General features: G+C 44.8%; 2 protein-coding genes across 5 annotated transcripts in view; both read right to left on the reverse strand.

Moving 5' to 3' along the window:
* SPTAN1 (spectrin alpha, non-erythrocytic 1) overlaps positions 1–556 on the reverse strand; it is an 89,784-nt gene extending 89,228 nt beyond the window's left edge. For all 4 annotated transcript variants that reach the window (XM_018565511.1, XM_018565510.1, XM_018565509.1 and 1 more), the window contains exon 1: positions 459–556. The gene's annotated coding sequence lies outside the window, so the exon portion shown is untranslated. The remainder of the gene's footprint in view (positions 1–458) is intronic.
* Positions 557–6,118: 5,562 nt separating this feature from the next.
* Positions 6,119–25,889, reverse strand: part of GLE1 (GLE1, RNA export mediator) — a 32,692-nt gene continuing 12,921 nt past the window's right edge. The window contains exons 9-16 of the mRNA XM_018565499.1: positions 24,693–24,772; positions 18,892–19,027; positions 18,571–18,761; positions 17,082–17,211; positions 14,863–14,967; positions 9,659–9,741; positions 6,260–6,323; positions 6,119–6,178 (exon numbers count right to left, since the gene is read on the reverse strand). Of these exons, the coding sequence (XP_018421001.1) occupies positions 6,119–6,178; positions 6,260–6,323; positions 9,659–9,741; positions 14,863–14,967; positions 17,082–17,211; positions 18,571–18,761; positions 18,892–19,027; positions 24,693–24,772 (849 nt within the window). The remainder of the gene's footprint in view (positions 6,179–6,259; positions 6,324–9,658; positions 9,742–14,862; positions 14,968–17,081; positions 17,212–18,570; positions 18,762–18,891; positions 19,028–24,692; positions 24,773–25,889) is intronic.

A 25,889-nucleotide genomic window follows, 5' to 3' on the forward strand; every position in this document is an offset into this window, starting at 1 on the left:
AGGTATGATCAACCAATCAGAATGAATGGTTTGCAGTAGACCATCCACATAGGTATAACTGATCACTAGGACAGTGCAGGTTACTGAGTAGCAATAGGTTACTTGTATTGAAGTAGAGATCACAGTGCAGGTATGACACATCGTTACAAATGGTGAGAAATAAATGGTATATAGACAATGCAGTTGTCACCTCCCATTCATTTAGCACTGTGGGTACAAGGCCAGTGCTGATCTAGAACTAGATGATCACAGCTATGCTAGTAATAGGAAATGCACATTGCATGCTATAGAGAGGATGTCTTATGTCATTGCAATGAATGCAGCACGGTGCAATGATCGGGGACACGTCTTGCAATGGCAGAACATCGATCTCCTCTAGAATATAAAAGGAGGTGCTCTAGAAAGGGGGATCGGGCGGAAGGACGCGGGGGGGTGCAGGTAATGGGGTGCGGCCTCACCGGCTTTACGGGTGTTTTGCACTCCTGCTTCCTCGCTCCTGATCTCCGGATCGTCGTCTGGTAGCGTCGCGCGGGGCTCGCCCTACTTGTACCCGGGGCCGGCCGAGTGACGTCACCCTCCGCAGCCTCTCCGGAAAAGCACGAGGTGGCAGAGCGCAGCGGGCACGCCCCCTTCCCGACTGCGGCTCCAGCACGAAGGGGAGCCGAGGTCTTCCGGAAATTCCCGAGGACGCGCAGGATGAAACGGCTGGTTTTTGAAGGGAAGGGTGGTGTTGGGTTTTGCGCGCAGGCCTCAGATAAATAATACACAGACCTGCAGGAGGAAGACCCTTCTCTTAATGCCACTCTGTGGCTCCAGTTTAATATCAGCTTAATACATTCCTGGTGCATAGAAACAAAAGGTGACCAAAGACGTATCCTTCGATATAATTACCAAGCAGCCACAAGCAGCATAGAAAGGCCTCTCCCCTGCCAGCATGCTGTAAAGGACTCTAGCACTGGACTCTCTGCAGAGTTCTGACATGTTTCCTGCTGAGTCAGAACCAGAACTCTCAGATCAGCAGCAGGGACGTCCCGAGGCCGGGTATCCCCCCGGTCTCTAGACTGGGTGACAGCCTGCCACGTCGTCATCGCGCATGCACGGCCATCCGATTGACGCCTGCCGGCGGCCATCTTGGAGAAGCTTCTAGGATCACTCAGCATTCATAGACGGGTGCATTTGACCTCCGTCTGTCCTGCTTTAGTGAATCTTGCATTTCCAGAGACTTGTACAAGAAAGTCCATTGCTACAGCCCCTTACTGATCTTCTATAACGGGGGCTTCTGCTTCAATTGTTTTCAGGTAGCACTGGTCCCAACTACCACCCATGCCATTTGCCTTGCGGCCTCCCCCTTATGTTGGCACTCATGTTGCGCAACGGGCACCTTTGCTCACTTGTGTTGGGACTGTCCGTTGGCACGGGAGTACTGGGGGGGGGGAGATCACACGCCTTATAACTGCTATCAGTGGGATTCCCACACCCTTAGACCCCCTGGTTATGCCTCTTTCATCTCAAGCCCCTCTCGCTACGATCATACAGGAAGACTGCAGTACCCTCTCATTCCAAAGCACTGGCGTTCTCCCCGAATGCCTACTGTGGCGGAATGGTTAGCCCACGTAGATGACCTGAGGCTGGAGGAAAGCCTTCATTCTAACAAGGATGTAATATGGCACCTATTACAAAACTTGGGTGTGCTTGCTTCACTTTAAAACCTCGGATGAATACATTGCCCTAATGTCTCTAAGGCCCGCCGTGCCATCTGGCTGAAATGTTTTCTCCCCATAGTGTGAGCCGTGTCGAATTGATTGATGGTCCTTTTTTACCTTTATCCCCAATACTGAGGTGGTTATATATTTTGAATTTTTCCCTTATATCGACCCCGGGCCAGGTGGTGCTCATATCCCCTACCTCCCCTCCCCATTACATTTGAACTGTAGTTTGGATGTGTCTTTGTCCGATATTGTTCCCTCGTCTCTGGTTATATACTGAAAAATGTCAAACATTTAATATGCAAAATAAAAATGGTCAGGCCAAAACAGAAAATTAATTGTTTTCTATTTACATTTTTGTTTTAAACCTTTAAATATTGTATTTTTTAACTTTACTGTCGGGAGCTCTGGGGAAATATTAGGGTTCTAAACAAACCCCTGATATTTCCCTTTTTAAAAAATGGAAAAAAGGAGGAGATTGAGTCCTCAATCTCTTTTTCTGCATCCCCTGTTACAATGAACAGGAAGCATTTATACTTGGTGTTCCTGTTCATTCATAGCTTGTGGACATAGTATGTTTACTATATCCTCAATCATGACAGAACAGGAAGTAGGTAGAATACTTCCTATTCATTTATAATTGGGGACAGAGTAAACTTGTCCTCAATTATTTACAAACACTCAGTGATCACTGACTGCTTGTACCCGCTCTCTATCCTGACACGCTGTCACAGGACAAGCGAGGCTGAACAAATGGTGTGGGGAGGAGAGCTCGGTCTATTTTGACAACTGGCTCCTCCCCTGCACCGTCGGCTCGGCCTCATGTGACAGCGGTCTCCACCCACACACAACTCTCCATCTGCGGGGCGGTTCGGGAGGAGAGCCGGCCTCCTGTGACACGCTCGCAGCGCTCTCCTCCCGCACCGCTCGGCCTCCTGTGACAGCTGTCTCCGCCCCCACACCGTTCTCCATCCGCGGTGCTGTGCGGGAGGAGAACGGAGGCCTGAAGTAGAACAAAAGCCAAAATGTTTTATCTTATTTTGGATGGAGTATGGGATGGCGAGATGCCGGCAGCTCAAAGCGCTCTCCTCCCTGCTGGGGACACAGAGCAGCGCCTAGCAGCGAGGAGGGAAACTAGGCACGTACCGCAATTTCGGCCATAACATGATACTTTCGGCATTCTACCAAAAGTGCCATTTGCGGCGGCCAAAACTTCGGTGCATCCCTAATATGAACCATTATAATGTGTTAAAGATGGTCTTGTGTCTTTTTTTCAACCTATGTAACAATGCAGCAAGCTGTTTTTTTATGCACCTTAAAAATCGTTTTCCCTCTCAAATGCAGTGTGTGTGTGTGTGTGTGTGTGTGTGTGTCTTCTTAAACCCTGTAATATCACCTGTCGCTCCTCAGCAGTAACTAGTGGCAGGAGCTTCCTGTGCATGCAGGTGCACCCTGCCAGAATACATCTCTGAGCCTGATGTGGGGGACCCTGTGTGGTCCAAAAAGCACTTGCATATGATGGACGGCATTCTTCAATAAACGGACCCCTAATTGCTGTATCCATCGTTTTGGTGTGCTGGTGACGCTCAACTATCTGCATGTGGTGACGCCATCCGCAGTCATTTCAAGTACCCGCTGGTATATCCACATGGGAATCCCGGTAATGGGTCCAGCAAGGATCCTTTTTCCTGCCAGAATGCAACTCCCACTACCCCCTTGGCCTGGTTTTGGGAGTGGCAATGAAGAAGCAGGAGAGGACACATGCTTTTCAATGGCTAGCAGGGCAGACCTTAAGTAAGGTGGGTGGCACTGGGAGTGAGCTGAAGGGCCAACCAAGGCAACCACCTGCCCCTGGTGTCCACCTTCTACAGACAGCACTCCGGTAATAACAACATCAGCCCTGCCAAGCCTTTTTCCTCAACTCCATATACTTAGAATTCTCTTTTGCAGTACAGATGTAGACTTTTTTTAATGATGGTGATTAAAACTGTTTATATGGGGGGACTTGTTTGAAGTTTTCATCAGCATTTAGCCTGTTTCTGGCCATGTTTGGACTTTAATATTTGTGCTGAAGTGTGCCCAGGCCCACCTGTCACAGGAGTTCCAGCACAGTGCTGTGCTAGAACTCCTGTATTGGAGGTGACAGGGTCAATAAAGAGAACCCGTCACCTCCAATTGCTATCACACAGGGGATTGTGTTCTCCTGTGTGATAGCAAAGTTAGGTGAAAAAAAAAAACACCAACTTAAATTGATTTAAAAAAAATAAAAAAAGGCGATTAAAAAGTAAAAAAGAAAATTATAAAAAAACAATAAGCAAAAAAAAGGATAAAGTAAATAAGATAAATACAAATCTAAAAAAATTAAATTGATTAAAAAAATTATTATTAAATAAAAAACATTAAAAAAAGAATTAAAATAAAAAAGTAATAAAAAAACCAAAACAAAACAAAAAAAAAAAAAAAAAAAAACAAAAAAAAACAAACCAGTAAAATAAAATTGAAACTAACCCCGCCGCCCTGCCATCTGGTTGCCATTCTCCATTTTTGGGAAGGGGGGGATAGCAGCGCGGGTGGGAGGGTGTATTGCGGAACCTGGCCTTGGGGTATCATATATTACAAAGACTTTGCAAAACGTTGGATGTCGTGGGTTAACCACAAAATACACCACACAGGTTATTGTTAAGAATTTGTTACATTTATTTACAAATATAACAATCATGAAAAAAATACATTATTAAAAAAGCTTCTAAAGCAGAACTAAAGCCGAAATGTTTTATTTTGGATGGCGTATGGGATGGTGAAAACCCCCACCAGATTTGTTTTTTTTTTTACCCTTTGTGCCCCATTAGGGAGATTTCCCTTTATGTCTATTTCTGGAGGCACAACAGGAAGTAAGAAAAAAAAAATCTAACAAAAAGGGAGGGAAATGCCCTCTTAGACAGTTGTCACCGGAACCAGTGTCGCCATTCAAATATTGTCTTAAAACTTCCATTCTGGGGGCCAATTGAAAATGTTGGTTTCAGTGACAATGTGGTCCAGAACGGATTGAGAGAGTGAATGGTTTTGGAGGACAAAGAGCAATAAAAACCTAAATCCAAAAACTAAAATAAAAAGGTTTCGGCTTTAGATACACTTTAACGTATTGCAGCTTGGCAGTTCTTGTGTGGCCGCCTAGGATTTCTTTTCAGGCTCCTTTCCTTTTACTCTCACCTGGTGATCTGGTCAGTAACACACTTCCTGTCCTAGGGTGACAAGGCCCGCTCACTGTACTGTTTCTAGGGAAGAGCAGCGTTGTCACCCCAGGGCAGGAAGTGCGTTAGGGCTTTAACTGATCTATTTACCAGACCAAAAAAAGGAGCAAATAAAAGAAGTTCATTGATTGGGTTTACATACAATTTAATTTTACAATCTAGGAGTTGGAATACATCGTGACTTCATTTCTTTTAAACAAACCAGTAAAATAAAATTGAAACTAACCCCGCCGCCCTGCCATCTGGTTGCCATTCTCCATTTATGGGAAGGGGGGGATAGCAGCGCGGGTGGGAGGGTGTATTGCGGAACCTGGCCTTGGGGTATCATATATTACAAAGACTTTGCAAAACGTTGGATGTCGTGGGTTAACCACAAAATACACCACACAGGTTATTGTTAAGAATTTGTTACATTTATTTACAAATATAACAATCATGAAAAAAATACATTATTAAAAAAGCTTCTAAAGCAGAACTAAAGCCGAAATGTTTTATTTTGGATGGCGTATGGGATGGTGAAAACCCCCACCAGATTTGTTTTTTTTTTTACCCTTTGTGCCCCATTAGGGAGATTTCCCTTTATGTCTATTTCTGGAGGCACAACAGGAAGTAAGAAAAAAAAAATCTAACAAAAAGGGAGGGAAATGCCCTCTTAGACAGTTGTCACCGGAACCAGTGTCGCCATTCAAATATTGTCTTAAAACTTCCATTCTGGGGGCCAATTGAAAATGTTGGTTTCAGTGACAATGTGGTCCAGAACGGATTGAGAGAGTGAATGGTTTTGGAGGACAAAGAGCAATAAAAACCTAAATCCAAAAACTAAAATAAAAAGGTTTCGGCTTTAGATACACTTTAACGTATTGCAGCTTGGCAGTTCTTGTGTGGCCGCCTAGGATTTCTTTTCAGGCTCCTTTCCTTTTACTCTCACCTGGTGATCTGGTCAGTAACACACTTCCTGTCCTAGGGTGACAAGGCCCGCTCACTGTACTGTTTCTAGGGAAGAGCAGCGTTGTCACCCCAGGGCAGGAAGTGCGTTAGGGCTTTAACTGATCTATTTACCAGACCAAAAAAAGGAGCAAATAAAAGAAGTTCATTGATTGGGTTTACATACAATTTAATTTTACAATCTAGGAGTTGGAATACATCGTGACTTCATTTCTTTTATGATGAAAAGTGTTGGTATCCCTTTGGCAGAGGTATCGCTCTTTTTTGTAAGATTTTCTGTAATAAATGAAACAAAAAAGGTGTGAGCCAGGGTAGCCATCCAGAAACCATCCACCCAACTAGACCCCCAGTACTTACTTCCAAGAAGAGTCTTAGTCGAACCACCGACCCCATTTGCCCCTCCTCAGTTACCCGTTTGATTCTATAGGAAGAAACAAGAGTGTGGTGAGTACACGGAAACCCCCCCCCCCCCCCTCTATTTTATCTTTCGAATATTGGGGGACACAGAAATCTTGGACAAGCTGGACATCCAAAAACAAAGGGGTGGGCAACACAGTAAGGGCTTGTTCACACCAAGTGCGTTCCAGGAGCAGAGCAGTTACAGAGACCGGATCAAAACTGCGTCCAATGTATTCCAAATGGTATTTTGGGCTCTAGTTCACACCGCGGCGCCCCAGAGCATGTTAAAAAAAAAAAAAAATGCAGCAAGCCCTATTTTACCTGCTCTGGAACGCATGCAAACGCATCAAAAACGCATGCAAACGCTCTGGAACGCACTAAAAGCCCATTTTAAACGAAAGAAAACATTTTTATTTTTTTTTTAACCAAAAACGGCTCGGAACGCATCAAAAATGTGGCAATAAACGCGGTATAACACACTGCGTGTGCAGAACCTCATGCAGATCTGGTCTGCATTTGGTGTGAACAAGCCCTTACACAGGCTAACAGGCCCAACGACAAAACATTCTTTAACCCTTTCCCTGCCACAGACGCAAGGCATACGGTGGAACAAAACTGTTCCCAAATGGCCAGGTCAGTATGCCTTACGGCGGTGGCATTTACCGTTCTGCTATATCCGGGGAGCAGTTCTGATATAAGCTCATGGTCGCTTTAGCGAACTTATATCAGAACTGCTCCCCGGATGGTCCCCTTTAAATTATTATCTGACATCAGCGGATCACAAGCTGCTGATGACAGCCATTAAAGGAGAACTATGAGGTGAGTGCTTTTCACTCACCTCATAGTTCTAGCCGACCTGTGACAATGAGACTGTCACAGGTCGGCTCAGTAGATCGGGAGGTGAGCGAACACATACCGGCGTTCGGTCACCTCTCGATCCTGTCACGGCTCTCTGCCATGACAGGGGAGGGGCTGGATTCCCCCCTCCCCGCTCCGATCCGCCAGCGCTGACTGGCGGAACGGACGGGGGAGGGGGCGGGTACAGCTGGCTCTGCCTCTAGATAGGCAGAGCCAGCTGTCAGTCACGCAGCTGGGCGGATCCCGGCATAATTGTCGAGATCTGCTTCAGCGTCTCAGTATACCGCGAGCAGGAGCTCGCGGTATACTGCGGCGTCTCAGTATACCGCAAGCTATAGCTCGCGGTATACTGAGCTTAGGGTGGCGGGAGGACGCTATTTTGGGTCCTCCCGTTACCCTGAGAACTATGGGGAAAAGACTTAACCCCATTGTTCTCCTTTAACAAAAATTCCTGGAGGCTCACTCCTGCCGGCACAGCTGCCGCCGGCATCTTCAGCCTCTCCTCCCTGGAGCTGTTCCAGGCAGGTATCTGTGTCTCCATGGATCCCACTGCTCCCCAGGGATCCCCCTGCTCCCCCCCCGCTTGTATGGGCTGAGGCAGCGTGCATCCGAACACAAATGGCCGGCGGTGGGGGTCGGAGGAGTGAGCCGCTCGATCACGATGATCGAGCGGCATGAGAGAGCAGCGGTCGGGGAGGAGATCGGAGCCGCTGTCATCCTGTCAGTTTCAGGATGCCGGCGGCTCTGTGCGTGGCCGAGCGGAGGATCGGTAAATATATCAGTGATATTACCGATCCTCTGTGTGCAGCACAAACACTGGAGCGATCGCCTGATCACTCCAAATGTTTGTGAATAACTGGGGACACATAGTACTATGTGTCCTCAGTTATGAGTGAACAGGATGTGATTTACATCACTTCCTGTTCGTTCATGACTTTCTCAAATGGGGAGAAGCACTCACTACAGAGGCTTCTACCCATTCAGAAACTGCTTGATATTGCCCTGTTCCACTTAAGACAGAGCAACAGGCACCAGAAGCTTCTCCTCCCGCCAGCATCTTCCTTGTTTGTTGATCGATTGTTACACTATACCAGCACTGGGCTCCACTCTTTGGCATCTGATAAGTGTACTTTGAAGCAGGCAGTGTACAAAAAAGACAAAAAGTTGTCTTCTCTTTTTACCAGCAACTTGTTTTCTATTTTTTGACAAATGGTCTATCAAAAACCTGAGCTTACTAGCAGTTTACTTTTTTTCAGGCTACAAGTCAACTTTAAAAGCCGGCCTAAACCCATAATACAAACATTTTCCACTTACAGTAGACGAGTGGAGTGAAGGGAGGGTACAGCTGGCTCTGCCTCTAGATAGGCAGAGCCAGCTGTCAGTCACGCAGCTGGGCGGATCCCGGCATAATTGTCGAGATCTGCTTCAGCGTCTCAGTATACCGCGAGCAGGAGCTCGCGGTATACTGCGGCGTCTCAGTATACCGCAAGCTATAGCTCGCGGTATACTGAGCTTAGGGTGGCGGGAGGACGCTATTTTGGGTCCTCCCGTTACCCTGAGAACTATGGGGAAAAGACTTAACCCCATTGTTCTCCTTTAACAAAAATTCCTGGAGGCTCACTCCTGCCGGCACAGCTGCCGCCGGCATCTTCAGCCTCTCCTCCCTGGAGCTGTTCCAGGCAGGTATCTGTGTCTCCATGGATCCCACTGCTCCCCCCCCGCTTGTATGGGCTGAGGCAGCGTGCATCCGAACACAAATGGCCGGCGGTGGGGGTCGGAGGAGTGAGCCGCTCGATCACGATGATCGAGCGGCATGAGAGAGCAGCGGTCGGGGAGGAGATCGGAGCCGCTGTCATCCTGTCAGTTTCAGGATGCCGGCGGCTCTGTGCGTGGCCGAGCGGAGGATCGGTAAATATATCAGTGATATTACCGATCCTCTGTGTGCAGCACAAACACTGGAGCGATCGCCTGATCACTCCAAATGTTTGTGAATAACTGGGGACACATAGTACTATGTGTCCTCAGTTATGAGTGAACAGGATGTGATTTACATCACTTCCTGTTCGTTCATGACTTTCTCAAATGGGGAGAAGCACTCACTACAGAGGCTTCTACCCATTCAGAAACTGCTTGATATTGCCCTGTTCCACTTAAGACAGAGCAACAGGCACCAGAAGCTTCTCCTCCCGCCAGCATCTTCCTTGTTTGTTGATCGATTGTTACACTATACCAGCACTGGGCTCCACTCTTTGGCATCTGATAAGTGTACTTTGAAGCAGGCAGTGTACAAAAAAGACAAAAAGTTGTCTTCTCTTTTTACCAGCAACTTGTTTTCTATTTTTTGACAAATGGTCTATCAAAAACCTGAGCTTACTAGCAGTTTACTTTTTTTCAGGCTACAAGTCAACTTTAAAAGCCGGCCTAAACCCATAATACAAACATTTTCCACTTACAGTAGACGAGTGGAGTGACTAATACATGGTTTTCCAACACACATACCTAGGGAAGAGTTCTTCTTGAAGTAAACTAATTAGTTTCCAAAACTGCCCTTGGTATTGTTTCATCAGAGCGTTGCCGCACACCTGAAGATAGACAGCAAAGCATTCAAACAAATAGAAACAGAACAAGCTAAATGTCATTGTGCCCCCAACAACCAATTCAGTTGGAGCTTTCCTTTTAGAAAAGCTCCTAGAGAAATTAAACCTGGCATCAGAGTAGTTACAAAAGTAGCCTTATTTGCCATAAAGCACTTTTGGAACTGTGCCTAGGAAGGCGAGTCAGCATCAAGTCTCATTATTAAACTTTAATAGATCTTAACAAAATTTAATAAAAATAATAGATGGACAGATTCAACTGCAGGTACTTAAAGGAGAACTATGGACGAAGTGTTTTTCCCCATAGTTCTCCTAAGGGTCACGGGAGGACATAAACTAGCATCCTCCCGTGACCCAAAGCTCAGTATATTGCAAGCTAGAGCTCGCGGTATACCGAGCCTGCCGCAGCCGGGACGGATCCCGACATTACTGTCGAGATCCACCCAGCTGTGTAAGTGACAGCTGGCTCTGCTTATCTAGAGGCAGAGCCAGCTGTACCCGCCCCCTCCCCCGTCCGTTCCGCAAGTCAGCGCTGGAGGATCGGAGCGGGGAGAGGGGGGAATCCCTGCAGGGAGCTGTGACAGTCACGGCTCTCTGCAGGGACAGGATCGAGAAGTGAGCGAGCGACGGTATGCATTCGCTCACTTCCCGATCTATTGAGCCGACGTGTGACAGTTTCATTGTCACACGTCGGCTCGAACTATGAGGATGAGTGAAAATCAGTCACCTCATAGTTCTCCTTTAATAACAAATACATGCATTTCCTTTAAATATTAACAGCTTATTTTACTTACAACTCAACTGCAGGCAGACAGAATAAGACAAGCTAAATTAAAACTCCGGGCAAACAGTTGATAGCAGGGTTGAAAACACACAGACGGTCACGAATTTACCATTGGATTTTTAATTCCTCACAGGCAGGCTTCTGATTTGCACACATTTTCCTCACTGCACAGCAAGAAAAGGTAGAAATGTGCGTGTCTTGCTTAATCGATCTTTCTGGTTTAGCCATTTAGCATTCAATGTCACATCTCTGTATCTAGACTGCTCAATGGAGAGATACTCCGCATAATCACTTTGCTGCAGTGAGCAGATAAATGATCCAGGATGCAGTCATGCTAAACAAGGATAGCAGCGTGACTAAGAGAGGTTGCCAAACAATTGATTTATCCAGGGACTGGACTGACTTGGACGGCAGCAACATAAAGTTGCAACTGGGCAAACAGGACAGTGTCAAGGGAGGCCAACTTAAGACCCAGGATTCTGATACAGAAGCAAAAAGTTGGAGGACTCCTGTACTTGAGAGCATGAATTTCAGATCAGAGAGTTTGAAGTTTCTCCTGTGGGAGAAACACTCAGGCCTGATCTGTGTCTAGTACTAGACACAGATACTCCACATGAGTCAGCTCCAGGACAAATTTCTGAAGGTTCAGGATTAGGTATGAATAGTCAAGGTCACATTGTCCGTCAAAGCCTGTGCCGACTATTTCCTAAACTAAAAAAGGTTGTCTAAGTATTTCAGAAGAGTACTGGGGCTAGCACTTTGATGAAAGGCTAGTGGGCAAGGCCACAAACTGGGGGACCCACAGCAAACTGTCCATGCTATCCACAGAATCTAGAATGTCTCTGGTCCCAGTGAAGGGAGGCAAGGATAGACCTGGTGGATTCCATGTAGAATTACTGAGCTCAAATGAAAACATTATGGGCTTTGAGATCTATTACACCTAGAGCCATTCTGCTACAGAAGGAAGAAGACTACAACTGAATACAAAAAGACCAAGAATCTGCACCAGTGATCCCATAAGACACGATAAACTACCTGTTCATGGCACTCCAGAATGTAGAGGAGATGGAAGGTTCTCCGCTGACATGACCTTCTAGATGGTGGCGAAGAATAATTACCAACCATGGACAACTTGACCACCAGATCAGGAATTATAAATCCAAATTTGATCTCAACGGTAGGGAAAAGGGTATGAGGTCAGAGAAGAGACTGGAATAAGGGGGGCGCCTAGAAGACAATGACCATGATTATCCTGGCAATGGTTGAGAGATGGGTAACCCTCTAACCAAGGGACAAGAACTAGAGGGTAAAAAAAAAAAGCTGAAGATTCCCCTATTGCAGAACCAAGGTGGTCCAAGCCACTTGCAGTTGATTTAAAGTGGCCCACATTCTTTTCTAATGATACCAGATCGAGGAGAATATGGTCTACTAGAGCCCACGTCAACAGTGATCTCCATAGGAGATCGTCTAAGTGCCTCACAATGTGGATGCCATGAAAGGGCACTAAAAGAGACACTGGGGCAAAAACCCTAGAAGGAAACTTAAGGTGCAAGGGCTGGAAAGTAAAATCCCTGAGGGAATGGTGAACTGTACACGTCCTGCCTGAACATGACAGTCAAAGGATCCCTCTGGAAAGTGACAGGGGTGGACCCCATGTAAAGTTGCTAGACTGATCTAACCTGAGGTAGACAAACACCCACTCTGTGAGGAGGAGCCTAGAACAGGTTGGCACACAGCTCCAAAGGCCAAGTTAGTACAGGAGCTTGACAAGATCTTTGAACTCGGCATACCCCCAGAAAAGAGAAGTAGGTATGCTATTTTGTGTGATGACACAAGAGGTTATAAAGGCAAGAAGCTGCAGAGAGCGCTGTTTGCGAGTGTTCAGTAGGTTATCCTGAGAGGGCATTCTCTGTACCTGAAAAACTGAAGGCTAAACTATCCTATAAAGCTTCCCTTAGCAGACACAGAGCATGAGGTTTGGAAGACCTAGGTGTACCTACTCCAGATGTAGATAAAGGAAAGAAAGGGGACCTTTACCTAGATTTCTTGTGTGGAGGCAGGTGCACACTCTGGTGTCCAGTAATATCCCTGATGATAGGTCAAGGAAGAGCTCTGAAGAGATGACATAACTTGAAAACCAACTGGGTCAGATGCTCGTTGAATGAATCTCAGCAATTTAGTGCACAGACCAAAAGCAGCTGAAGTGTAGAACCCCAGATACTTCCTCCACCAGCTTTATCAGGAAGGGATCCACCAACGTAATAGAGAAATCTTTTTTTTTTTAAAGTCCCATTCTGCTATAATTTGACAGATTAAAGTCATAGCCAGATAAGGGCAAAGGGTAGGATCTGCCAGCAAACCTGGTTTTAAAGAATTCAAACTATTGGTCTGTAGAATTTTTTTTAATGTGAGGAGACCTAGGAATTTACCTTGTTAACGCAAGTCACTGGCAGATCCACAGTGGGGTGTAGATCACTGCTTATCAAAACCCTTCCCAAAAGAGAACCAATGCAGCAGTGTGGTATGAACCCCATCAATAAATCTGGATCAGGGTCCATAGCAAAAGACTGATTCCTAAAAGATGGCCCCCGTCGTGAGAAACTGAGGTGACCATGAACAAGAATGAGAGATAGTCACAGCGTCCAGGATGTTTGGTAGGCTGTCAAAAACTTGGAGAACTTGGCCAAACTCTTTATTGGCTGTAGAATAGGTCCCCAATCAATATGGAAGGGGACTCTGGAATGATCCTGAGCTCCGCCAGATAAGGCAATGACAAGGCAGATCCTATAACAATAGGGGAACAGGATTCCAGACTGCAGACATCAGTCCCTCGGATGGAACAGAATAAACATTCTCAAAACCATTAGAGTATAAGCTGAGGTCACCCGTTCCAGCAGGACCCTCATCACCATGTCTAAATGCAGACATGATGCAACTAAGCACAGGGTACAAAGCAAGGCCTCTGGTGCTCACAAAACTCCGGACAGCTGGTAAAGGTTGGATAGCCAGAGGTGACCACAATCAATGTACACAGGCAGTAGGAACAGACCAGAAATCCACGTGGCCCTGGGAAAACAAGATCAGCAGCAGGGATAGGTTTCCATGATGCTAAATGGTGAGGAGGAGAGCATTGAAGCAAAACTCCACCCAGTAGATGATGTAAGTGCTCAATCCCCAAGAGTTGACCTCTACTGCGGTGGAAACCAGCAGATATTTATGTGCTCTTAGAAGCCAGCTTAGCAGCTATAGAGATAAGAATCTTGGTGGCAGAGAAAAACCTGAAGAAAAAAAAAAAAAAAAGGGAAGAAGAAAGAAACAAGGCTCTATAACATGGAAGAGGTCCAGCCCTCCAGCCTTACAATTACAATACAACAAATAAACAATAATTTACCACTTCAGTGTCCAATTTTAGAGAGTGACAAGAGAAATCTGGCAAAACATAGGGGGTATGGACAGCCCCCCTAGGGGTCATAGAGGGGTCTCAGGCACTGGTGGTTCACAAAAAGCACATATGCATGGTACTTGTATAACTTGTCTAGGGGTCTATGTCAAGAGGGTTTAGGCTTGAGTCAATTGCATCCGACTGACAGCAGTTTAAGATGCTTCCAAGATCAGAATTAATTGATAGGCTCATTTAACCTGCGGTTGATCTTTCTCACCTACTTTAACCCCTTCGTGACTGACGTACAGTGTACGTCGCCAGCATCGGGGCTGTTTAAACAGACTCCCAGGTTTGCATTCCCAAGGTAATGTTTATTGTAACATGGGATGCACCTAAATGGAATTTTAAGAACGAAAAAAAAATATATTTGTCATGCCAAAACAAGCTTTTATTTTGTATTTGTTTTATTTAACTTTACGGTTGGGGGCTCTGGGGAAATATCAGAGGTCCAAGGAGACCCCTGATATTACCCTTTTAATACAGAAAAAGATTGAGGACAGAGTCCTAAATCTCTGTTTCTGCAGCCCCTGTTATGAATGAACAGGAAGCCTCTATACTGAGTGCTCCTGTGCCATTCATAAACTGTGGAAATAGTATGAGTTACTATGTCTACAATGTAGAGACTTTCTTTTAATAACTAAAAACAAACACAGTAAACATACTATGTCCTCAGTTATTTTCAGTCTTGATCGCTGAGCGATTGTAACCCACCTAGTGGGGAGGAGAGAAGCATAGGATGCACTACATTTTCGGCCGTTATGGAACTCTCAGCCCATTTTTGGCCTAAATGTTTCGGCGGCCAAAATTTCAGTGCGCCCCTAATTGAAACACTGGCCAGGAAATAAGGAAATGCACAAATACTGGGAAAAAAAAACGTACTTACCTCCAAGAAGTCATATAGAAGAGTAGCTGTGATATCAGCTACTGGTTTCATGTTTAACATCTGTGCCAACCAACGCCAACCATAATTTAACCCATGAGGGTGATGCTACAAAAGAAGCAAGACAGTTAGCTACACCTAGATCAGTCAAGGTAGCTTATCTGAACAAGTGTTCGAATTAAGTATTTGAAATCTGTCTTCTCTTTAAGGCCTGGTTCACACCTGGGCGTTTTGTAGCGCGTTCGAACGCTCTGCAAAACGCTCAAACACCGAAATCCCATTATTTCCAATGGGTATGGTTCACACCTGGGCGTATTACAGGCCGTATGAACACGCTACAACACGCCCTACGCCCAAAGAAGTACAGGAGCTTCTTTCGGGCTTTTTGTCGAGCGTTTCCATTGGGATACAGCCAAGTAGCCCTCGGAAACACGCACTTGTCGCACGTTTTTTTTACCGCGAATCGCAGTAAAAACGCACGTCACGAAACGCGCGACAAACGCGCATATTCGATACGCCTAGGTGTGAACCCAGCCTAAAATGTAGAGTAAAATACATTTTGGAAGCACTGTAAAGAAAAACCTTATGAATCTGGCTGCAAGGTATTATTAAATGCAAAGCTTTGCTATTATGTACTATAGTTAATAAAAGGGTTGTTAATGATGGCATTCAAGTAGGATACCAGCACCAGAGCCCTCACCCTCCATCACCAGAGCCCTCCCATGATGGACTATAATCTCATATTTAGTTTACCAATTTGTATTGAGATTGTAGTCCATCACGGGAGCGAGCTTGGAGCGGTGACTACTTTACAGCACACACAGGGACCATGGGGAATAAAAGTAGCCACGCTCCAGAAGCAAGGACAGTGTCAGCACCAATTCAGATGATTTGAGGATCTACAGCTGAATGATGCACAAATAAGATACATTCTTGGCAATAGTTAAAGCAAAACAACCAACTAGTATCTGAGTATTTACTATAGGCAACATCTACTTTCCTTCTACCAGCCTTAATAAATGTCTAAAAGCTGTGGCCACAAGTATGACCAATAGTAGCACAGAGCTAAAATGGATGCATTTTGGAAAAGATATACAGTAAATTGGTGATCATCAAGAAAGGGGGATGGGGAGAGAGGCTCTATACAGAAATCTTTTAAATAAAATTAAAACAAACCTCGTTTGAAAACAAAATGACATTATACATTGCTCTCTGCTTAATAAAGCAACCAAAATGTATTAAAGATTTAAAAAGGTATTATAGTGGAAATAGCTTGTCTACACATGGTCTGCAGACAGTGGCACTAGCTACAGGTAGATCCAGCCAATTTATGGTCTTGATTAGCCAAAACAAACACTACATTCTGTGCCTGATGAAAACTGATTCACTGTTACTAAGGCCTATGATAAACCAGCGATCCTATCAAAGGGGGCAACTCATCAGCAGAAGCATCAATGAAAAGGGCCAAGTGAAACCAATTTCAGAGGGGAAGAGAAGAGACTTTTCTGCCATAACACACAACAAACTCTTGCAGGGTTATTCACAAAAGGGTGAAGAGTTTGGAGAAGGCCGGGGAAGTGAACAATCTAGGACAACATATCTGAACTAGAAAGTGAGCCGAATTGGAAAATTATTCCAAATCAGCTGTGTTGTCCTAGACTGTTCACTTCTCCGGCCTTCTCCAAACTCTTCACCCTTTTGTGAATAACCCAACAATCTCTATTTTTAGGCCTGGTTCACACCTGGGCGTTTTACAGCGCGTTCCTACGCCCTGTAAAACGCTCAACATGTGAAAACCAATGATTGCCTATGGGCATGGTTTCCACCTGGGCGTTTTACAGCGCTGCAAAACGCCCTACGCCCAAAAGAAGTACAGGAGCTTCTTTGGGGCGTATTTGCCGTGTGTATCCATTGGGATACAGCCAGGTAGCCCTCGGAAACACGCGTTTGGCGCGTGTTTTTTTTACCGCGAACTGCGGTAAAAACGCGTGTCACGAAACACGCGATAAACATGCATATTCAATACGCCTAGGTGTGAACCCAGCCTTATATGATGTTCCGAGTCTGTGATCTACACGGCACTAAAGCCATCGGATCAGCATGACAACCCCTTAATTAATGGGACGTCCAGAAATGTAGCCTTCAATCTTTTTCACTCCAGGATCTTTAAAAGGAAAACAAAAAAAAAAAAAAAGACATCGCCACAATAGGTACACACATACCTTTTTTACTGTCCCAAAAGGATAGCGGATTTGTAAAATGGCCGCATACAACCGGATCATTCCCGACATGCGTTTCAAGAAGTTGTCCTGTCGCTCAACCACTGAGCCATCAACAATATATCCCAATTTCCTATAGGGGAAAAAAATATACATAAATAAATGATGACAGGATTTTAAAATGTTCATCTACCCGCATCACTGGGAAAGAAATCAATTTCTTAGGTCTGCTGGAGACTAAAGTAAAGACAAAATAAATCTCCATGCTTTAGCTCTTTTTAAAAGTCAAGTAAGGCACAAGAGTAAAACCACTTGTGAAAGCCATGAACTAAAAAGGTTTGACGGTCAATTCCCGAGAGGAACAAGGAACCTGTGATAGTGATCAACCCGATAGTTGAATGGAGATCTACGGGGTATGATGCAGATCTACGGGGTATGATGCAGATCTACGGGGTATGATGCAGATCTACGGGGTATGATGCAGATCTACGGGGTATGATGCAGATCTACGGGGTATGATGCAGATCTACGGGGTATGATGCAGATCTACGGGGTATGATGCAGATCTACGGGGTATGACTTACTTGCATGCATTTTAAATTCTGGAGCTACTGCACTGCAGTATGTGACAAACTTTGAGAAGGTTATCACGCACATAGGGATCTCGAGTCTGTGCACTAAAAAACTCCATCTAAAGTCCTCCTCACCTGCCATAGACTTTCTGCTGCTATAACTGATGAGATTACTGCAGCGGCTCCTGTCTACATGATGCCTACAACTTAAAGCATCTGTCTGTATTCAGTAGGGATGCACCGATATAACGTCCGAAAATTTTGGCATAATGGCAAAAGTGCCATTTACTGACCGATGCAGCGGTGCATCCATTCTCTCCTCCCCGCTGGGCGCTGCTCTGTCTGGAACGCACGGCATTAGGGAACCACGCGTTCTAGTGCAGGCGTACAAACTGTGGGTGGGAGGTGCGTTTGGGGTACCATTCAAATGAATAGCAACGCAACACAACTCCCACATCACAATTCATGGTAGATGCGATTGTGCCCTGTTAATCGTACGGTACCGCACACCGGCCCGTTCGGCAGTTGTCGAACAAGCAGGCCACTAACTCGCCGAGAATCGCACAATTCTCGGCGGGTTTTCCAGCCTGCTTGTTCGACGGAAGACGTTCGAAAATGGTCACACGCCTTCCATACACTTTGCTATTATCGTACGATCGCGGGATTTCCCGCGATTCCCATACGATAATCGTACAGTGTATGGGCACCTTTAGAGTGAGGGGCATGGATGCTTACAGTTATTGCTTTAGGTTATTCCCAGTGTCTGGTCTGTACAACTTTTCTAGTACCCTAAAGTAATCGGTCATCTGTCCATCTTCTTTTAGATTGTAAACATTCATTAGCTGATTTCTCATCATTAGCAGACAACAGTCGTCTTGTGCAAAGCCAACTTGTGTATTAGATTTTGTATTGATGCTTACCTCTGGTAGTCTACGAGAGTAACACCTTCCTCAAGTACTGGGTAATAGGGCACAGCATAAGGGCACTTCTTATACAGGTGAGCAAGGAAGAGCTCACCCACTCTGGGGTGCCTCTCCCATATCCCAGAAAGCACCATGGCTATAGGAAAAGCCGATTCGTGATGGGAAGCTACTTCTTCTTCTGCTTGGTTCTGTTGACAAACAAAGCACATCTATAAAGGTCTGAAAACCCAAAGCTAAAATAGGAGATCTGAAAAATACTCAGGAATGCAATGAAGGATGTTGCAGGATACGTGCTCTGATGTCTAACGAAAGACTTACCACAAACCTCTCGGCCAGCTTGTAATTCACAAATTCCAAAGCCAGGGCATGCCGAGATACAGACACCGAGTAATCTCTCATTCTAACCTCCTCTCCCGCTAGCAAGGTGTTCAATTTTTTAAACACCTCCTGCACACTAACTGTAGAAAGGAAAGACAAAACAATCACGGTCACACTCAAAGCAAAATTTGTGAGGCCCAGATATCCAAATTTTAGTTGGAAACATATTGAAATATGTCAGTCCCCTGAAAAAAAAAAAAAATCCAGATGAAAAGGTCCTTGCAATAGAAGAGAGATTATACTCGCCTCTCCAGCATTCGGGTCTTCTTGCCTTCTTCTATTCCATTGATGCGGCCTGCATCAGTCTCTTCAGCATTGAACACTTCTGAGAGTGTCCAATGCTTGAGCTCCACACTGGGTGCTAGTCTCATCCAGCGACCCCGTACAGGATACGCCAGTGACATGGGGGTGGAGAATAATAGCACAATGTGTTGCGGGGGGGCGCACAGGAATCTAGAACTCCTGAAGTATCAAATGCCTGAAGAAAGCTGCAGCAGGCTGAAGGAACGAGAGAAGGGCTGCCAGAGAGAAAAGTATAATAGGACTTCTGTACTCCACGTGAAATCCGTTTCTAGGAGTACATTCAGGGACACAGGAAGTCTTTAACCTTTGGGTTAGACTACCAACTACAGGAGGATTGGACACACAACAAAATAAACTAAATGGCCAGCACAGGATAACCCCTTACACTACCAACATGCCAGGATCACTGCTGCTCACTCTCGATCCTGCAAAGCATACGAGGAAGAAACTTCAGGGGAGAGCATAGTTTAGGGTGTACTGATCCCACAAAGCCACCAAAGCATCCACTGGAGGATCCCTGTACCTGGAGACAAACTTGTCAAGTTTGTTAAACGTGGAGGCCAAGTGGCCCACACCCAGACTGCTGCACTTGCATTAGGTCCTGGAAAACCTGTGGTTGTATGGACCACTCCCACGACCCATCTGAGGAAGTCTGTCTGCCAATTGCCCAGGTCTGGAAAGTACACAGCTGAAAAGGCTGGAGCATCAATTTGTGCCCAAGACAATATCCAATCGTCAATTCTTGCTGTGGCAAGACTTATGAATCCTCTCTGATGGTTGATGTGTGCCACCACGATAGCATTGTCTGATTGAATGACCCTCCAGTATGAAGGTCCAATTCTGAAGAGAAAGCCAATATGCCAAAGTTCTAGCATGTTGATTGGGAGATGAGATTCCCATGCACAGACAAGGTACCCAGGACTCCATCCCAGCCCGACAGGCTGGCTTCTGTTGTGAGGATCCTCCAAAAGAGACAGAAAGAAAAAAGGACTTCCCTGACTCCAGACCTGGATTCCCGAGCCATCAGGCCAGGGAAAATCTAGTCCTTGGTGATAGATGCATCAGTCCTTGCTGAGACTGGATCAACGTGTCCCACAATGGCAGAATGTTGTGTTGTAGAGTTCTGGAGTGAAACTGGGTAAATGGGACTGCCTCAAAAGAGGCACCAATGCATTTCTAAAATTCATAAAATCTAAATTCACAAGGTCAAAATGCTAATGTTTTGGGTCCTCACAAGGTCTCCCTTCCTCAGGGTGTCTCAGTGATTAGATACTACTGGTTTTGCTCAGCACCCTTCTTGGATGATATCTGGTCAAGCACTGTCATAACTGTGCAACTCTACTCAATGTACGTCACATGGTTTTCTGGAGAGAAGCTAGCACCCTGCGAGATGATCCACAATCTCTTGAGTTTCTGTAAAGTATAGACCCCAGGTCACTGAGTCGCCCTGAGAAAGACGTCCAGTGAATACCCAAAGTGCGGATGAGAGGCCTAAGAGCACAAACTGGTAGTGCAGCGACCCCACAGTAAAGCACAGGAATCGATGCGCTGGAAAGAAGCGGGGGCATGCAAGTAGGCATCTTTGATGCCCACATAAAGACAGAAAGTTCTCCTGGTGCAGGAAGGCAATGACAGATTTGGATTCAAATGAAGATAGTAGAGCTTTGAAATGGAAATGGGGAAAGTGGTTCCTTTTGGCTTGGGAACAGTGAATAGACGAGTAAAACCCCTGGAAACAACAACTGGAAACAATAATGACTCCTTGACCCTGAAGGACGAAGAGGGCTTGAATGAGATGTACTAATCTCTACAGTGACACAGTAAGTTTGGAGGCGAGGAACCATGGAAGGGGACAGAAAGTGAAACCCCAGTTTATAGCCCTGGAATACCATCACCTCCACCCAAGCATTCACAGGGCGAAGATTTTTCCAGCCTGTTACTTATGCTTCTTCAGCTGAGGAACATGGATGCTCTTGACCTCACTTTTGTCAAGATCAGTCCACAGAGTACCGTATATACTCGAGTATAAGCCGTCCCGAATATAAGCCGAGGTACCTAATTTTACCAAAAAAAACTGGGAAAAAGTATTGACCCGAATATAAGCCGAGGGTGGGAAATGAGGCAGCTACTGGTAGATAGATACCAATAAAATTACATTAATATTTATTTAAAAGAAAAATAACCTAGCTCTGTAAGTGGAAAAGGGGGTACAGGGCTACATATCATGTACTACGGATCATTTAACCCATTCATATTAGCAGAGGATAATTGTAAATCTATTGTTCAGTGCACTCTATATGTAGTATATAGTACATGTACATATAGAGTGCCTGCAACAATACATTTACAATGATCCTCTGCTAACATGAATGGGTTAAATGATCCATAGTACAGGGCTACATACAGATCATTTAATACATTCATGTTAGTATAATTGTAAATGTATTGTCTGCACTGTATTAGCAGTATATACTCTATATAGAGTATATACTGCTAATACAGTGCAGACAATACATTTACAATTATACTAACATGAATGTATTAAATGATCTGTATGTAGCCCTGTACTATGGATCATTTAACCCATTCATGTTAGCAGAGGATCATTGTAAATGTATTGTTGCAGGCACTCTATATGTACATGTACTATATACTACATATAGAGTGCACTGAACAATAGATTTACAATTATCCTCTGCTAATATGAATGGGTTAAATGATCCGTAGTACATGATATGTAGCCCTGTACCCCCTTTTCCACTTACAGAGCTAGGTTATTTTTCTTTTAAATAAATATTAATGTAATTTTATTGGTATCTATCTACCAGTAGCTGCCTCATTTCCCACCCTCGGCTTATATTCGGGTCAATACTTTTTCCCAGTTTTTTTTGGTAAAATTAGGTACCTCGGCTTATATTCGGGACGGCTTATACTCGAGTATATACGGTAGCTGTTTCTTAAAGGAAATGCAAATTAAATGCTTTTTAAATTATTTTTTATTTTATTTATATTACTGTTGGGGGCTCTGGGAAAATATTAGGGGGTCTAAACAGACTTCTGATATTTACCTTTTAAAATAGAAAAAGAGATTGAGAACAGAGTCCGCAATCTCTTTTTCTGCAGCCCCTGTTATCAATGAACAGGAATCCTCTATACTGAGTGTTCTGGTTCATTCATACATTGTAGATATAGTGTAATTACTATGTCCACAATCATGAATGAATAGGAAGTAGATCACTTCCCATACATAAATAACTGGGACATATTAAGCAGACTATGTCCAGTTATTTACAAACACTCACCGTTCAGCTGATCGTGAGTGTTTGTATACCGCTCTCCGTTCTGAATCGGCTGTCACAGGAGGGGGGTGGGCAGTAGAGCTCTGCCTCCTGTGACAGATCACAGCTGTCACCACCACTCCCCATCCAGACAGAGGAGGCCGAGCAGGAAGGTGCGGGAAGAGAGCTCAGCCTCCTGCGACAGCTCTCCTCCCCACAGAGCATCCCGAGAGCTTCACTCCTACCTGCTGGGCTCCGGCAGCTGGATTCCCTGTGTCCCCTTGGACCCCCGCTGCCTCTGCCGACACAGGCAGGGGAGAGTAGCGGGCATCTGAAGGGACGTGGGGGAGGAGAGAATTGAATTTTCGGCAGTTATGGTACCATCGACATTTTCCTGATAGGAACACTTTTGGATGAAATATTTTGGCAGACGAAATTTTGTTCATTCCTACAAATTAGTAAATGTGAGATTGTAGCCCATTATCGGAGCGCGTTTGGAGCGGTGGCTACTTTACAACACACACAGGGACCATGGGGAACAAAAGTAGCCCCCCTCCAGAAGGAAGGACAGTGTCAGCACCAATTCAGAGACGATTTGAGGATCTACAGCCGAGTGATACACAAATAAGATACATTTGTTGATCGTTAAAAGGTACTTAAATGTATTTTTAAGATTTAACTTGAGTTTAGTGTCACTTTAAGGGACAATCGCGAGGTATGGTGTTCTCCTGGCTGGACAAACATTTTTTTTTTCCAGTGTACTATCCTCCCGTAGGCGCAATATAACCCAAAGGTGAATTACTTCCTGTGTCCCTCAATGGGCAAGAAATAAATCTCTTCTACAATAAAGGAACTTTCATCTATTTCTTTGGGGGGGCCAATGGGGGTACTTTGAGCTGAAACTACACAATCAAATTTAGTGAACGTGTTCTTCAAGTGTTACTTAAAAGGTCACTATTGCAAAGAACATTATACTCTGATGAGAGCATGCAGTTTTTACATTTAATACTCCGTACATAAATTCTTTTAAATCCACATGCTTTTTATACTTTTCTCTCCATTTACATGAAGAGGATGCAGTCCAAATAGGACTGGACTTACTATAACACTGCCAAAAACATCTGAGCAACACTTTTTATTTTTACAAGTTTTAAACCCTGGAAATATAAGAACAGGGAGTCCCCGACTTACGAATGCCCGACTTACGAACAACCCGTACTTACGAATCGAGGTCCGATTGCCCCCTCCGAGATTAGTGCCGCTCCTTGCCCCTGCCACACGCAGGTCCTGCACTCCCGCAGTGTAGTGACACAACTACATACAGAGGTCACTCAGTGCCACAGACTTTACTGCAGTTCATTGTAAAAAAAACTTATCACAATGAACCGCAGTAAAGTCGGTGACACTGAGTGACAGCTGTATGTGATGGCGTCGGCGGCTGTGAGGGGATTCGATGCACACAGGCGGCTGTGCAACTCCCCGTCATTTAGGAGAACTGTTAGCATAACAGTAGCATAACGGAGCCAATACGAGACTCTGCAGGCACCGGGTCACGGTGAGTACCCTCTCCTGTGATCCTTCCCCTGCAGTGGCTGCCAAGGACGCAGGCGAAGAGGTGCTGCAGCCTGCATGTGTTAGGGGAGGTTGGGGAGTGTATAGGTGATGGCTGGGCTTGGGGGGAAAGGGAGGATTGGGGGACTGTAGCTGGGCTGGTGGTATTCAGCATTGCTCTAATGATTATACAACAATGCTGACTACCACCAGCTATACAGGACTACAAATCCCAGCAACATTATACAAAGCTGATGGTATTCTGCATGGTTGTATAAGATATTGCTAGAATTTGTAGTCCTGTAAAACTAAAAGATGTTTTTTTGGCTGGAGTTGCACTTGAAAATTTTTTTACCTGTTCCGACTTGCATACAAATTCAACTTAAGAACAAACCTACAGTCCCCATCTTGTACGTAACCCGGGCACTGCCTGTATACTGTTGTAGGCACCCCTAATGCACCCAGAAAGGTGAAGCTTTTTTTTTTTTTTTTTTTTACAAGTCACTGTATCTTAGCTACTCCGTTTTTTGCTTGCTGTAATGCTCCCACTTTAATAAATTCTGCCGATAGTCTATTTGCATCCCCCCAAGACAAATAAGGCATTTTCACTTCAACTCACCAATCTCTGAAGAAATCTGAGAGACTGGAATAAAAACAGCCTTCTGCAGCTCAGCTCTGGTCTTCTTTTCCTGCAAGAGGATACAAGATCAAATATACAAAAGTATCATGTAAAAGAATATTCAGCAAATACACATCAAAAGCATGTCAACTTGTGAGAGATATTCAGATATCTCAGGCATCCAAAAAGAATGCCACTATCAAAAGAGCCGCCATGGCTGACTTGTCATTTTGTAAACATTGGTAAAGGGAAGGGATGCTTTAGCAAAGCCAATCAGTATACTGCAAAAGCATGCTAGAAGAAAGAACACTAAAGTTGCATTCACTGAAGACTGAAAATGTCCAGCAGAGCCAGATTTGATTGGGGTAGGGCTGGGGGGGGCACTAGCAACTTTAACATAGAAGGATGGCAGAAAAATACTAAGTGGTCCGTCGAATCTACCTCTTGATTTGTTGTTGTTTTTTTCACCTTTTTGTCAGAGTGTAGATCTAGGCTTGTCGCAGCATGTTTACATTCACATACTGTTGACTCAAATCACTACCCATGTCTAAAATAATACTTTCTGTGGTTCGTTTTGAACGTTTCTCCCACTAGTAGAAGGTCATGTCTCTGTGTTCTTGATCTCAGCCCCCCAAACCTTAATCACGCTCAATGTATTCAAAGGTTTGAATAATGCCCCCCCCCGCCCTATCCTTCTTTCCTCAAAACTGTACATATTTGTTTCCTGCAGTCCTTAGACCTTTCAACATTGTTGTTGCCAGTCTCTGGACCAGTATCATAGCAATATCTTTTTGTAAATGAGGTCTCTAGAACTGGACAGAGTATTTTAAATGGGGTTTAACTAAACATCTATATAGGGGAATCAGGATCTGAAGGAAAAAAAAAAAGGATATTTACACCCTGAGCAGTGTGCCGATCACAGAGGTTACTCCAGACCAGTTTAGAAAAATACAAATTCTTTTATTAATCAGGATCTCCCTCTTCCTGGTGATCCTTATAGCGATCGCCTACCCCTTCAATTCTACTAGTTTTCCCCACTGCTTGGCCACATTACAGGGATCAAGCTAGCATGGTAGATGCAGATTGCATATTTCTTGCAGCTTGGAAAATGAAAGACAGGATTTTAATGGTTGCCACTGGACACACTAATGTTTTACTTTCCTTACATAATGAGGTTTAATGAAATT

Source organism: Nanorana parkeri, unplaced genomic scaffold (genome assembly GCF_000935625.1).
Source record: "Nanorana parkeri isolate BGI_ZX_2015 unplaced genomic scaffold, ASM93562v1 scaffold854, whole genome shotgun sequence".
Lineage (NCBI taxonomy): Eukaryota > Metazoa > Chordata > Amphibia > Anura > Dicroglossidae > Nanorana > Nanorana parkeri.